The sequence below is a fragment of the Asterias rubens genome, chromosome 10 (genome assembly GCF_902459465.1).
Source record: "Asterias rubens chromosome 10, eAstRub1.3, whole genome shotgun sequence".
Classification (NCBI taxonomy): domain Eukaryota; kingdom Metazoa; phylum Echinodermata; class Asteroidea; order Forcipulatida; family Asteriidae; genus Asterias; species Asterias rubens.
Window position 1 is genome coordinate 9,963,508 of NC_047071.1, and position 15,933 is coordinate 9,979,440.

A 15,933-nucleotide genomic window follows, 5' to 3' on the forward strand; every position below is an offset into this window, starting at 1 on the left:
CAACAATAATAAATTATTATGATTAAATTATAAACCTGATTTTTACATTATATTAAAACACAGACTATTTTTTAATACATAACAATTATTTTGATGTTTTCTTTCACTAATGCAAGTTCGTAATCCATAAACTGACAATGTGCACCAAGGCAATGTTGGCAGAAATGGGACACTGTAGTATTGTTTGCCAGCTGTCCCTCTGTGAACTATTGAGGCCGCTATTGTGAAAACAAAAGTGTGTAGTATTGTGGTATTGTGCTTAGGTACAAAACAAATCAATGACAGTAAGCATAGGCCTATTCTTAAGTCGTATGATTCATGGTCAAAGTTCGTCCTTGGTATTAATAATGTACCAAAGTTGATAAAAACCATGATGGCAATTACTACAAAAATATTGTTGTGGTGTAAGAGTATACTATCTTCATAATTTTCGAGGGAAACTATTGTGATTGGTTGGTTCATATTCCGGAGAAGTTTCGTTGACACTGATGGTGGGCGCGTCTGCCACATCGTGGACTGTGGGAAATCTTGTGAAGTTATTCAACTTGTAGTTCGCTGAGTCATTTTTGGACGGTTGTGTGTTTGCTAGGATCCCAGAACAGGCTGTAATTTTGAGCCGCCCCAACCACCATGGCCCAACTGATATGGGGGATGTAAGCACAACAAAAGCTTGAAGCACATGAGAAACAGGTCATAATGATCAGCCAATTAAGTTTTCATTGTTTTGACAGGTGCCCCACTAATTAATGTTGCTTTTGGCAAAGAAATTAATTATTAATGTCAAGCAGTATTTTCTGCTTAAAATCTTATTCTTTGTGAAATTGTGCCCATGTTACATTATTTGGTGTCAAAATTAATTTTGTGTCACTCATTCTCAATCAAGTGGTTGGTGGTTGCTGAGGCTGCATACTCCTAGGGTTTGAGATTGAGAAATAAAAAGGAGTTTATTGTAACCTGGTTATTACATGTTTTATACCTCCACCCGTCCGTCGATCGCATGGGCTTTCTAGGCAAGTGGGGGAGTCCGTGGCCCGGTCTAACCTAAATGCAAACATAAACTTCGGCCGCGCCTTCTAAAACCCCACCCACTTTTAGGAGGCCGGCGCGGCGGCGGAAGTTGAGGTTTGCATGCTAGGGCTTTTGTAAACATCGAGTGTTCACAGAGACTGATGGTTGATGGAGCGATGTTAGGTTTTGGCTGGACAGTTGCAAAACTATAATCATAGTAAGGTTAGTTGTATTTCACATAAATAAAATAAGATTCAAATGAAACAACTTGACAAAAAAATAATTGTTTTGAAGGGTCATTAGAAAATGTATTTGTTTTGTTTTTTTGTTCAAAAGTATTTTGTCGGCGCGCGCGCCTGTGGTCCAATTCAATTATGTATCAAATTAATTTACTTCATTTAAGTCACTTTGTACATCATTTGTATGTTGTTTTGTATTCAGTTGCAGAATTATGACGAATAAAACGAAATAATTATTAATATAAATTGCTTTGAAGTACTGTTATAAGAAAACAAGAATAGTTTGGTGTTTTCTACAATGTTAGGGCGCCCTCTCGTGTTCGTATTGAGAATGTGCTTGTAAATAACGTCTGGCTCCCATTCTCACTTCCTTGCGTGCAAATAGGATTTATACAATTTAAATAGTTGGCTGTAACAAGGTATCATACTGTTCATTTAAACACATGTAAAACCGTAGAGTAAGGACTCTATGGTAAAACCAAAGCACTGATTATTATTGTTGTTAATGAGAGAACCACAGATATTAGCTCCGTTATTGAGTAAGAATGATGTTAATTAAGGGGAAGAATTTTCATGCTTGGTGGTGAGATGACCAGTTACGGCTCCACTTTGCTGCTGTGGTATATTGCAATCCTTATTTCTTCAGTTGTGACTTTTGTTTTACTTTTATAGTAGTTTATTTAATATACCAATTTATTATTATAAACTTATATAACTATAATAAGCATGGATGGAGGAATACACTGAATCGGTCGCACTAAATACCGACAACTCACGACCCCTCACGACAACTCACGACAACAATTTTTAAATGCACTTTATCAGAACATTTGAACAAAATCCATGTGCACAAGAGTCATATGCATCTAAATCACCTTCAAACTGTTGAAAAAATTGTATTTTTAACTGTAAAAAGGTGTTTTTTACCCCGAATTTAGTAACGAACGGAAATATTCGCCATGTTGTCTTTCGACGTACTTGGACGATTCTATTACACCGCAGGGGGCGAGGTAATTTCTGATGGCTGAGTTTTATTTTTTCGGTTTGGTTTTAGCTGCTGATTTTTTCTTTCTTGTTAGTAACTAAGCCGCCACTCTGGAATTCGAAATTAAAAGGGGAAACTTAAATATACATTTTGTAATATTGTTTTAAACTCCATGAAATACATTTAAAAAAAGGTAAATAATCATCTTGCATATTGTATCACCCCTGCGGTATAATAGAATCGTCCAAGTGCGTCGAAATACAACATGGCGGATATTACCGTTCGTTAGTAAATTCGGGTAAAAAACCACCTTTTTTACAATTAAAAATACAATTTTTTCAACAGTTTGAAAACGATTTGGGTGCATATGACTCTTGTGCATATATTTAACGGTTGACTTATGTTCAAATGATCTGTTAAAGTGCATTTAAAAATTGTTGTCGTGAGTTGTCGTGAGGGGTCGTGAGTTGTCGGTATTTAGTGCGACCCCACTGAATTGTTCAATCTGAACTGACCGCACTGACTAAAATTTAAAAACTGTCTGCCAGCCAGTGGTGTGTCACACTTCCCCTCTCCATGATTTGAATACATTAATTAGAACAGTGTCTCAGTTGACTGTCGTTGTACTTTGTAGATGTGTACACAAAACGTAGGTATAGCGATCAGTAGCGATCGATAGGAATAACTTTCCGTAATATCGTGCCACCACTTTTTCACTAATTTTTACAAAAAGGGAAATCTCATTCATTGATGTAAACTTCTACAGGTTTGTCAGTTTATGTATATGGTGGATTACATGAAGTGCTTTTAATACACTGCCAGCAACTGTTTTGCTAGCAAAACCAATTCTGTAATGTTCTTTTAACTTATCAAAATCACCCACTCAGATGGATTGATCTTTGATGGATATAGGGGGATTCTATTTCTAATATGGACATGATGGGTACAAATCTTTATAATAATAAAAAAGTACTGCTTAACCATCCTCACCAAAGTCTTATTAAAAGACAAACTAGTTATTTCTTTATATATATATTTTTTTAATCAGGGATACAGTACAGGTGTTTAAACTCCACATGACCTGTGTGTGACTCCTTTGAAGATTATATTCAGCATGATCGTCAGAAGAATGAGAACCTACTGTTGACAACAAGAAGTTACTTAAATGGAGATTTAAAGGAAATCTTTTCCGCTCGAAGCAAATTTTAAACCAAATAAATGACATACCAACAAGTTATGTGGACAAGTTAGTGCCATGGCAACGTCAGCAACACCAGGCTCCGACGCCTTCGTCAGCTCTCTCACCTCCATGGTGAATAGAGAAGACACAATTGCCATCCTCCGTGCTCAGACTCACATGCTGAGTCGCTTCGAGAAAACAAACGAGACGCTCTCAAACTTTAACAAGTTGTCTGCCGTTAGATACGAGAAAACAATCGAGCAATTCAAGAAACATACTCAGGTGTTGATGGACATGAAAAGGGATCTTGACATTGTCTTCAGAAAAATCAGGTACGGAGATGGAGAAAGTGTTCAAATTGGCACTGTGGCAATTGCTACGTGTATGTACGAGTGGGCAGGGCCTGTATGCTTCATTTTTGAAGGGCACCAAGGCATTTTCTCCTTGGTAAAGCGCACCCTATGAGGAAATTTCTACTACATAGCATTTCATGGGCACAAAGGCAATATTCAATTCTGTATAGAAGTTAGTTCCATGTTGATGGATTCTTTGAGCACAAAAATGGGGGCTATAGAAGTACACTTACCCAATGACATAAAAATGTTCTCATACATGTACAAGCAGTTTACACATTAATTATTAATTTTGGCTTTTACCCATACACCGATGTGTGTTAGCAGTGCATACTCAGTACTTTCCCGAGTCCTGTGAAAAAATATCACAGGCATGTCACTCGGGTGGGATTCGAACCCACGACCCTTGCAATTCTAGAGCAGTGTCTTACCAACTAGACTACCGAGGTTGCCCGGTAGCTAGAGGCAGGTTAGATCCTATGTTTTGGCAGCGGGTACCGCAACGATGTAAGTTTACACATGTTACTAAAGTAGTGGTGAATCTGTATTCTTACAGGTCCTTCTTTTGGTAATATTCCACAGGATGTAATTGTGGAGGTAAAAAGGTGAACCACACTAACTGATATACGTAATATTTCTTTTTCCTAGAGTGCTTAAAGACAAGTTGTCTACTGAGTATCCTGTTGCTTTTGAAGGTAAGTTCATTATATTATTATTGATTTATTAAAATTGCAAACATGGCGGCCAAAAAGCCGAAAAGTGGATGCATAATATTACAGAGAATAAAAAATGCTATTCATCTCTTGTACTTTGTACTTTCCTTACTCGTGGTCAAAATGTTTTGATGGTTTACGAAGTACACTTTTGCTTATTAGTGTACATGTTTCTTCTTTGGTTGGTATTTTCACAAGAGCCCTGAATCAATCCACCTTTAAAGACACTGGACACTATTGGTAATTGTTGAAGACCAGTCTTCTCACTTGGTGTATCTCAACATGTATGCATAAACTAACAAACCTGTGAAAATTTGAGCTCACTTGGTCATCAAAATTGCGAGATAATAACGAAAGAAAAAACACCCTTGTCACACGGTGTTGTGTGCTTTCAGATGCTTGATTTCGCGACCTCAAGTTCTAATTCTGAGGTCTCAAAATCAAATTCATGGAAATAACTTGTTTCTCGTCATTTCAGAGGGAGCCGTTTCTCACAATGTTTTATACTATATATCAACCTCTCCCCATTACTTGTTACCAAGTAGGGTTTTTTGCTAATAATTATTTTGAGTAATTACCAGTAGTGTCCAGTGTCTTTAATAGTGTACATATTTCTTCTTTGGTTAGTATAAGTAGTAACGGGTATTTTCACAAGAACCCTGATTCAGTCCACCTTTAGTGAGGTCACAGTGGGTACTGGATAACAACAGCATCTCTGGCCACCATTTCTGGACACCAACCCTCAGAAATCTGAGAAAGAATTCATCTCAGATGCAAATGTGTTTGGGTGAAAATAATTTCAAAACCATACTACATGCGGTACATCAAAGGGAATCGTAATCCTTTCTATAGTTAAAAGCAGTGGACACTATTGGTAATTACTCAAAATAATTATCATCATAAAACCTTTCTTGATCACTAGTAATGGGGAGAGGTTGATAGTAAAAAACATTGTGAGAAACAGCTCCCTCTGAAGTGACGTAGTTTTTGAGAAAGAAGTATTTGATTTCGAGACCTCAAGTTTAGAATTTGAGGTCTCTGAATCAATCATCTAAAAGCACAAACTTCATGTGACAAGAGTGTTGTTTTCTTTCATTATTATCTCACAACTTCGATGACTGATTGAGCTCAAATTTTCACAGGTTTGTTATTTTATGCATGTTGAGATACACCAACTGTGAAGACTAGTCTTTGACAATTACCAATAGTGTCCACTGTCTTTAATACTTTCAACAGCTGCAGATACTTCTTGCCAAGTAAGTTGTCATCATCCATTTTGAGATATGGTGGACACACTCATATGATACTATTATAAGTGTTTCTGATCAGCAGAGTGTGGGTTCGAATCACCAGCCGTGAGACTTATAATAATAATAATAATAATAATAATAATAATAATAATTTGGGGGGCTAATCGTCCTTACTCGCAGCTAAGAGCTGAATTGCGAAGGACGCGGCTACAACGTGTTCGAGAAGCAGGCATGCAAGGGCGCATTCAGCTGCCAGCCACATCAACCCATTATGACCATGGAACACAGCCAAGATCGAAAGTGTTTGATTTTTTCCTGAGGGAGGAAAACCGGATAGTCTGGAAAACCCTCGTGGCACAGCAGAGAACCAACGCACAACTCAACTAACATATGGCCCCGACCGGGAATCGAACCGGGGTCACCTTGGTGAGAGGCGAGCGCTTTACGCACAAGCCAACCATGCCAACTTGTGTCCTTAAGCAAGACACTTAACCATTGCTTCGTCCTTTGGATGGGATGTAAAGCCGTTGGTCCCATGTGTTGTGTAATGCATATAAAAGAACCCAGTGCACTTATCAAAAAGAGAAGGGGTTCGCCCTGGTGTTCCTGGCTGTTGCTGGTAAATGCACTGAAGCACCTTGTAAACCCTTTTTAAAAAGTTAAACATTTTCTTAGTTTAACAATCTTACATTACCCTATTCTTACCAACAGCTTCCTTTAAAGAAATCTCAAGACTTGATGATGAAGAAGAGGAAGAGGAGTTTGCATCAAAGAAGGAGACGGCTCAACCTGCATCCAAAGAAACCCCACCAGACACAACGGAACAAGACTAGTGAGACGTGTTTTTTTGTTCAAATTCCCAGCAATGTCCTGAGTAGTGTTGTAGCGATGGTGGGCAGTGCTGGGCAGTGCTGGGCAGGCCTGCCCAGAACTAACAAATTTTGCCCAGCACTCTGAGCATTATACACTGTGCTGCCCAGCACAGATTTTTCCCAGATTGCACTTCAGCAATGATGGTCCCATATCTAAACATGAAATCATTTTGTTGAAACTGCTCACCCTTGGAGGACTAAATTGGATTTTGAGCCCACCACTTAAATTGGTCTAGCAACAACACTGGTCTTGCGGCCGACTTTTCTTGGGCGGAAGTCACTGGTATTCCAATGTATTATAAAGAGTTATAACGGCAATTCGATGGCTTTGTAAATATGCTTTGTAAACGTGCTAGTGACATTTTGTGCATCGTTGTTAAAGTGTAAGTTGTTAAAAAACTACAGGGAGTGTTATATATAAATAAAAAATATAAAAGGACATGGAAACTAATGCAATAGCTATGGGCAAATATTTATTTCAAATTTGACCTGAATGCAAGATAAAACTATGGAAACACAGGAGTTATCCACTATTGGACAGTGTGTGCTATGTTGTCTTTTTGCGAACAGTATGGATGAATGTATCTCGATCATCATGGATGATGACTTCGTTTACAGCTTAAAAGAGCCATTCTAAAGGCACACGTTCTCCCATGAAATTGAACTCAAAGGTTCATTGGAACAGTGAAAGTATGTATTCTTCTTCTTTAGTCCATTAGGGCGTCAGCCGTCCGGTGGTGATCCAAGAAGTGAATTCCTTCCACGCGTCCCTGTCCAGTGCGGTCTTCCCCAGGCCATACAGACTCCCCCCATTAAGTGCACGAATGTTATCTGATGAGTAATGCTAATTACCCCCTTTCCATGCTTCTGTAAGCCCAGATTATTCGCTTGCAGTAAACAGAGATATGAAATTGGGCCCTGTTCCAGCATTTTAATCAATTCACCGTTTCCTCAAGCTAAGGATGAAACAAATATTCTTCTCTTATTCTGATGACATCTTGGTGTATTTAAGCCTAGATTCTGCCTCTTTTACCCATGTCTGTTAACTACAAGCATTCATGTAGTCAATACAAACATTGTTAGCGCCTTACTCAGTTAGTGTCTTTCGTTGTACTCTCACTGCTAGTGATATTGGATGGGAAACATGACTAAATATTTATCATTAGACAGAATGAGGTGCTCTTTCCATTGATACAGTTTGTTGTGGTATGTTCATATGCAAGGCAGTAAATAAATGATCATTGCTACTGTTGGCGCCTAAACTACGGAAGCGCTTAACTTGCTACTGTTGGCGCCTAACTACGGAAGCGCTTAACTTGCTACTGTTGGCGCCTAACTACGGAAGCGCTTAACTATGGTATATAGTGTAGTTTCTTTGTACTCGCACTGCTAGTGTGAGACGGGAAACAACATAATACATGTAACGAGAATGATGTGCTCTTTCCAACAATACAGTTTGTTGAGGTATGTTTATATTCAAGGCAGTAAATAATTTAAGTTTTTGTAATAAGTTCTACATGGGCCTAGGCAGAAACAGGGCTTATGTCCTGTGACAGTCCAGGATGATATGGGGTATTTTTCAGGAGTATATAAGTCAATGCATTGTTCAGTGACCTGATGGGAGGAGATTGTATGCTCAGTGGTCGGAGCATTTTTTTTAAAAAAGGCAGTGGACACTATTGGTAATTGGCAAAGACTAGCCTTCACAGTTGGTGTATCTCAACATATGCATCAAATAACAAACCTGTGAAAATTTGAGCTCAATCGGTCATCAACTTGCAAAATAATAATGAAAGAAAAAAAGCCCCTTGTCACACGAAGTTGTGTGCGATAGATGGTTGATTTTGAGACCTCAAGTTCTAAATCTGAGGTCTCGAAATCAAATTCGTGGAAAATTACTTATTTCTCGAAAACTACTTCACTAATCAGAGGGAGCCGTTTCTCACGATGTTTTATACTATCAACCTCTCCCCATTACTCGTCACCAAGAAAGGTTTTATGCACAAAATTATTTTGAGTAATTACCAATAGTGTCCACTGCCTTTAAATGAAATTTACATGGGTTTGTTTTATTGTATAGATCTACACTTGTATAGGATTAACACATTCGAAGGGTTCCAAAACCAAACGAAACATATACAGAGTCTACAGAGCCTTTAAAAGTGTATATTTTATTTGTCAATGGATTATTGTTTTGAAAATGCCAGGAAAGAATTAAACAGGTTCCTTGCCAAGTACGAGTAAAGTTGTGAAATGTTTGTGTGGTTTTGTTTTTATAATGAAGTTGGAACACATTCTTACACTTACAGGTCTTTTGTATTTTTGTGTTGTCGGAAAAGTACCCTTTGGTCTCAGTGGGTTCACTAGCAAACAAGCTCACAAAAGAGGGGTGTTTTGGATGCCCAATAGAGGGTTGAAAATTATTTATCTTTAGTCCCGTAAAGAATTAAAATCATCGGCAAGCATTAAAGTTTGATTTAAATGCAGTGCACACATTTCTTGTTTTAAATTTTAAAGCCCATAAAAATGTGTTATTATGATTAAGAGTTTTAAGTTTTGTCTCAGTGTGAAATGCTGAAGAAAAGTCAAGATAATGGTAATTGAAGACCCGATAAGTTTACATTGTTTTACGTAAAAAGCTCATGTAGTATAAATCTAACTGTTTTCAAAATTCTTACTTTTATCTAATCTATTTAAAAGATTTAATTTTTATTCACCCTAAGGAGAGGGCGCCCTCTAGAGTTAGTTGATTTTGTTATCAACTTTTGGCCAATCGCGGCCGCCGGGGGCGCAATGCTGACACGTTCAACTTTATTTGGTGGTTCATCGGATTACATCGGACTAAAACTAATCATAAAAACGTAGTTTAGTGTATTTCAGAATCAACCGTAAAAGGTAAGTGTAGACATTCTTTATTGTTTTCTTAACAATTACTTAAAAATTTATGTTGGTAACTCTCGTTTCTGCTCATTGCCTTTGTCCCGATTCGTTTGCCAACACAGTTTTGTCACTGGACACTACTTGTACTTGCTTGGTTAATGGTATCGATATTTTAAGCCTTTAGTTTTACTTTGTTGAGGTATGGCGGACAAGATTTGACTTAGATTTAGTGCACTGTTTGGTTTGGATGTAAACACACAAATTTACCCAAACCTAGTTATATAGTTTTGTAGCATTGTGTCGGCCATAATTATCTCAAAAAGGCTTATTACTGTACTGGTGCCATCTGGTCGGATGACACTTGTTTGTATAAATATTGGGCTAGCTGCTAGCCCTACGACCTAGAGTCCCTAGACTCTAGAGTTTCGTGAAGCAATTCAGAGAAAAGGGTTGATTTATATTGTGTTATACACAGTAATAAAGAATACATTCATGATGATGGAGTCATCTGCTTCCCATTGCTCATTATGATCCCAGTGCCATACTCCTCTAAACAATGAGGTTCGTTCGGCTGTCCTGGAACTGGAGACGACAGCCGAACGGACCTCTGAGTCTTAGTCTTAAAGACTTAAGTTAGTTCTAGCTAGTACGTAGTTAGGAGTACAAGTGCCAGTGCAGTGGCATTGTACTATTTTCTCATGTAAACACTAACAGTATTAACAGATGGCTAGTGGCTTTAGTGCACATATCAAAGTTTAAATGTTTTCTTTGTATATTTTCAACAATTTTTCTTCAACAAACAATTATGTCGTTGATAAATTTGAGCCCTGCTGAGGTGTTCCCGATGTTTTGTACATGATTTTTGTTTTCTCAGTCTCACCACTGCACTTGCATGATGATTATTTTCTTGCAGGGAGGATAGAGAAACATGGATGATATGGTTTGCAATTTCAAGAAGTGTAGGAAGAGGCTAAGCTCTTTTGCATGGGTCACCTCGTGTTCACGTATCCTTTTTACATTTATTTTATGAATCAGTAATAAGTTGTGTTTTTATGCTGGGGTGTGGGGGGGGGGGTCAGACTTAGAATTTCGTTTTGAGTTGAAGGGCACAGCTTTTTACATTTTGCAATGGGTTAAATTAAAACAAATCTTCAGAAATTATTTTCCAGAATCAATATTGTCCAAAGTTAGAAATGTATATCTTTAGTAAGGTAAGGTTGTCAACATTCAAACTTCTGAAAGATTTTTCCATTTACAAGAATTTTTACAGACATTTTCTGTGATGAGGACGGTACAAGAGAGTTTAACAGATGCTTTTCATGTCCAGCATGTAAGTGACTTAAATAAAAGATGCAGTGTGTTCATGCCAAATGAGATGGAACTGGGGTGAAATATAAAAGAATTAATAGTTTCATTGTCATGGGATGGCAAGGGTAAAGTTCTCAATGATGTGTTTTTGTGTTTACGGCAAACAAACAAAGAATTTGAAATTCTCATTCTTTCTTGTTTTGCAAGAGATTGTTTCTTTGCTAAAATTTGAAGGTGAATAATTAAAATTTGTAAGAAAATTAAAACAAGTTGGAGCATAATCATTGTATTGCTGTTTTTACAAAGAAATGAGTTGTAGCGTTCAATGCAAGACTATTTCATACTATTTTGAGAAAATGGCAGAGAAGTTATAACTTTATTAAAATGATGACTGTTTTGCATCTAAATGACCCTACATTTAAAGGCAATTTTTATTTGAAGGTGATACCAACCTACCAGGAAAGTTTGACATTGTCCGCATTGACTTGTCGCCATCGGAGCAGTACAAATCAATGGTCTTAGCAGGACAGAAGCCTGATGTTATTCAAGAAGTGTCTGGAAGAGCCATGGCCTTTTGGAGATACCAGGTGAGGTATAACTTTTGAAAAGGCTGGTCTGTGATTACTGTGGTCAGTCTTGTATAAAAAATTCCAACCAGCGACTTGTAATATCATCGGACAGAACTGCCCAAAGTTAGTACGTCTACTCTAGAGTTTGAAACTGTCTGACTCTGACGATAGTTTGAACTATTACCGATAATCCTTTACAGACCAGAGCGGCCACAAGCGGCTCATACCAAAATGCTCATAGCGCCGCAAAAGACTGCAAGGTTTACCCTATTTCCCGGACATAGTGTGTCATGGCCGAGCGGTGAAGAGCAGAGTTTGGGTTTGAGTCCCGGTCGTGACACTTGCTTTGTACAGTTAGGGAGGTAGGGCCTAGTGCTTTCTGCTCTACCAGCCAGACTTTGGATTGATGATACCCAAGCCTACATCCATATGGACTGTAGAGGGGGTCCCTGTTTCAGCCCTAGGAGTAGGTGGCAACGGCGTCTGGAATAAAACAATTGTAGCCCACACCTTGAAGTGGCCTTCAGGCCTTGTGTGTCTGGCGACTTGCATAAAAAGAAAATAATAATAATAAACGTCAGTCCAGATGTGAAATTTTCCAATGTGTAAGTATGTTCATGTAATATTGTCTAACAATTTCTACACAAAACTAAACTGCCTTTTGCTATTCAATAAAAGTTGAAAGAGATTTGGGGCCCAAGATGATAATTTTCTTTATATCTTCTTCATGTTTAAGGTTCAACAAGAAAAGATCTATCAAGACTACGTCTCAAATAAATCCAAGGAGCGAAGTGCACAGCTGGAACAATACTATGAACACACAGTCACCAAACTACAAGCAGAAGTAGCGGGTATCCTTCAAACAGTTTTGAATCTTCAAAACCTGCATTATAAGCAAAAACTATACTTCATGAACATTTCTGCTACACAAAACTTAGAGCTGGGAACTTTGATCATAAACAAACTCAACACATGACTTGGTGTTTTGGTTGGTTTTTTTTTCTTCTTCTGGTGAACAGAATTGTTTGGCACATATTAAAATCTGGAGGTCACAGGTTCAAGTCTGTCCGCTCTAGTCAAGTTTCTTAATTCAAGCCAAAGTTCAAAGAATATGAAAACTTATACAGCATTTTGGAGAAATTGACCTTAACCTAAACCATGTTTCAGCCCTAAAGAACCAAACTTCAGGTGAGTTTTCAATATCTCTCATTTCTTGTCAAGAGCAATGACCATCGTCCCCATTTCAAGATTTCAGTTCCAGGCCAGCTGTTTAAATTAATTTATACTTTGTGCAACAAAATCAACAACCCCCCCCCCCTCCCCACCCGAGAAGATCAGTAGAAGACTCTTTGGCCTCTGTTAAAGGCAGTGGACACAATTGGTTATTGCCACAGTTGGTGTATCTCAACATAATATGCCTAAAATAACAAACCTGTGAAAATTTGAGCTCAATTGGTCATCGAACTTGCGAGATAAGAATGAAAGAAAAAACACCCTTATCACACGAAGTTGTGTGCGTTTAGATAGTTGATTTCGAGACCTCAAGTTCTAAACTTGAGGTCTAGAAATCAAATTTGTGGAAAAATACTTCATTCTTGAAAACGATGGCACTTCAGAGGGAGCCGTTTCTCACAATGTTTTATACCATCAACCTCTCCCATTACTCGTCACCAAGAAAGGTTTTACGCTAATAATTATTTTGAGTAATTACCAATAGTGTCCACTGCCTTTAAGGTATTTTGATCAGTAGTGTTGGTTCTGAACAGAACCACAACAGAACCAACACTATTCAATAGAGATTTGCACCTGGTTCTACCTCAAATCTCACCTGATTATTTGCGCACGATGCAAAATTTCAAAGGTGCCGCACCAAAACCAAGTTTGTTTATAGTTTTTAGGCTTTGTGTTTTGTGGAACCTATGAAACACAGAACATGTTATAAAAGGCCCTTTAAATTATCCTATTGTATTGTACACAAGATTGAGGATAACCTTTTGAGGATCATAAATTGATGATAAATATAGACAACACTTTTATATTTGTTTTACTCCACGACAGCGGTGAAAAAAGAGCTTGAATCTTCAAAGAAGAGGTCCCATGAGTTATCCGATAAGTTAGGTGAACGATGCAGACAGCATCAGAAACTGCAGGTAAGGATATTAATCAGTCCCCTATTTTCCTGCTGGGTTGCCCTTCATTTTGTCAGTGCTTAGCATGCCTGTCAACTTTGTTATTGTACTGATAGTCCACCAGCATTTTCACTGGTCTAATTTGGAAGGTATAGACCAATCCGACGAACACCGGGCACGCAAGTGTTGAGCACCGCGCACCATTTGCTGTGGTGTCTTAATGCCTAGATTCCGACAAAAAGATGCCGCAGTTTGAAACAGTTCAAAATAGTTTTTAAAGTCATCTCATTTTCAATTTTGTCTTTTCTACTTGCAGATGCTGTATGATTCACTCAGAAGGTAAGTCTAGTTCTTGAAAACAATGCTTCGAACTTGAGTACACACATGCTATTGTTTGCATCCCGGTGGGTTTTCTTTTGTTCTTTCCTTTGTCCCTGTGGTCAAGAACCTAACATAGATTTGGTTAAAAACATTCTTTATGGGTGCCTTCAATTAGCTTCCCTGGGTCGACCCTGTTGTGCTCATCCGGGTGGCGTATTATTATTTGTTTTCAGTTTTCCGTCCTGTAAAAAAAATATACGCCACCTGGATGAGCACACCTGGGTCGACCCAGAGAAGCTAATCGAAGGCACAATAAGAAGCGCCCCAGTCTTTAGACAGCCCCAATGGAGACCTTTTGTGTTCACTTTTGTGGTTTGTTCTTGATCTCCAATCTGATCTCTTTAAGGGAGTGAATATGAAATCATTGTTTTTTTTTCCGATTCCAAATGCGTTTAGCTGAACAGTTATCCAAACCATATTACTTTGAAGGGAATCCTTTCTCAAAAATAGGTTTATCAACAGCTGCAGTGCTTCTTACCAAGTCAGTTTGTATGGTCTTAAACGTTTAGGGTAATTACCAATCTACATGTATAACCTTATCCCAACCCATCACAATGAAAAGAGTCTGTAAAGTCAAGTGAGCAATCTTGGTCTTCCTCTAGTCATTGTAGGCACTAACTTTTATCCAATTAGTTTCATCAAAACTTTGTCTTTGAATTTTGAACTTTTATTTTCACAGACGAACAATCAGTGCAAGTTCTTTGGATCCTAACGGATCACATGAGGGTTTTGTCGGTCAGGCTCCGCTGCAAATCCCCAACACATGCTTTGACATTCCAATTTCATCTGGAGAAGGTAAGAAAGATACACGAGACGTAACAAACTACAAGGAAAACAGTTGGTAGAGGGCTTGCTTGTTAATCCGGAGGTCGTTGGTTCGAATCCCGCTCTAGTAAATTTTTCTTTGTTCCAACTTTATTGATCCCCTGGCTGCAGCGACAGGTTGTATCGTACAGGTTGTAATGTAATCTTGAAGTGCCATATTCGTTTGCAAAGTAAAAGGAGAACCGTGCAATTTTCGAGGCATTTTTGTGTCGATCATTTTATTCTACTTTTAAAACATCTCTCTAACTGTATGCATTTCATAACAAACGGTTTCAAATGCTTTTAATAGACCAACTCGCCCGATCCAAGGACACATGTTTTCGGAATCTCGTTAGTAAATTGTATTGGAGTTAGTCAGACATGATATTTTATTTTGTTGTTGTAGAGAGCACTTGTCATCCAACTCGTCATCGTGGTGGAGGTGACCGAGCTAGACTGACATCACCAGCAGAGAGTAAGTACTGTTATTTTAGAACCCTTCAATTATTGCAAATGCATCAGTAAATAAATCTATTAAGAAAACTTCATTACTTTTGGTTCCAAAAGGGTAAAAATTTTAATTTTTTGATCTAAAAAGACAACAGCCGATCTTCTCGGAAGCAATAAACCAATACATGGACGTCATCCAGTCACCATCTTACAGGTAAACCGATGACGCAACAATGGAACTGCGCAGATTTGTACGCATAGCACACATGATTGGCTATTGAACTACCTCCTTTTGACCTCGAGGGTGCCTTACTCAAATGACTGTGAGGTCTATACTCCTTCCAGACGAGAATTACTTGGAGTTTACCAACAAAAATTACTTGAAATAATCATATCTCATGTTGAACAAAATTGAGATAAGATATGGTTTGCTCTCTTGGTTTATTTTTTCTCTAGAAGAGTTTGTTTTGCGTCCGAGCTACACACCAACCCGGAATATTGTCCTATCATCGGCACCTAGTCCACTGCAAATGCAGAACCGTTTCAGTATGGAACTAGGAACACCAAATGAGATTGCTCGTAGGATTGGCAACAGGAAAGTTTGAATATACCAGCCTGATAGCCTGACCTAAGAGGCTGTGCACAAAGTCGCTTACACTGGGTCTTCTAATAAAATGTTGTAAATGGAGATAAAAGGTGTTCAAACTACTAACTTCCTTTGAGCGTTTGCGGTTTGGTCACAAAAATAACTCAAACTAATTTGATTCTTTTGTTTAGTTATTATTTGGTCTTAAGTGTGAAGTTTTGCTAGA

At 38.2% G+C, this 15,933-nt stretch overlaps 2 protein-coding genes across 3 annotated transcripts; both read left to right on the plus strand.

Moving 5' to 3' along the window:
* The first annotated feature begins 1,705 nt into the window (after positions 1-1,705).
* LOC117296132 (kxDL motif-containing protein 1-like) lies at positions 1,706-8,321 on the plus strand. 2 transcript variants are annotated; one of them, XM_033779008.1, is made up of 4 exons: positions 1,706-1,867; positions 3,281-3,744; positions 4,414-4,460; positions 6,440-8,321. In XM_033779008.1, the coding sequence occupies exons 2-4, from the start codon at positions 3,488-3,490 to the stop codon at positions 6,559-6,561; spliced, it is 426 nt and encodes a 141-aa protein (XP_033634899.1). In that variant the 5' UTR covers positions 1,706-1,867; positions 3,281-3,487; the 3' UTR covers positions 6,562-8,321. The 2 variants fall into 2 exon arrangements, with proteins under 2 accessions (XP_033634899.1, XP_033634900.1); XM_033779009.1 differs by having other exon boundaries at positions 1,708-1,786.
* A 1,065-nt stretch (positions 8,322-9,386) lies between these two features.
* LOC117295762 (E3 ubiquitin-protein ligase CCNB1IP1-like) lies at positions 9,387-15,933 on the plus strand. The gene is made up of 11 exons (XM_033778501.1): positions 9,387-9,495; positions 10,394-10,484; positions 10,751-10,810; positions 11,230-11,375; positions 12,094-12,208; positions 12,525-12,545; positions 13,416-13,507; positions 13,803-13,825; positions 14,547-14,662; positions 15,078-15,146; positions 15,578-15,933. The coding sequence occupies exons 2-11, from the start codon at positions 10,409-10,411 to the stop codon at positions 15,724-15,726; spliced, it is 867 nt and encodes a 288-aa protein (XP_033634392.1). The 5' UTR covers positions 9,387-9,495; positions 10,394-10,408; the 3' UTR covers positions 15,727-15,933.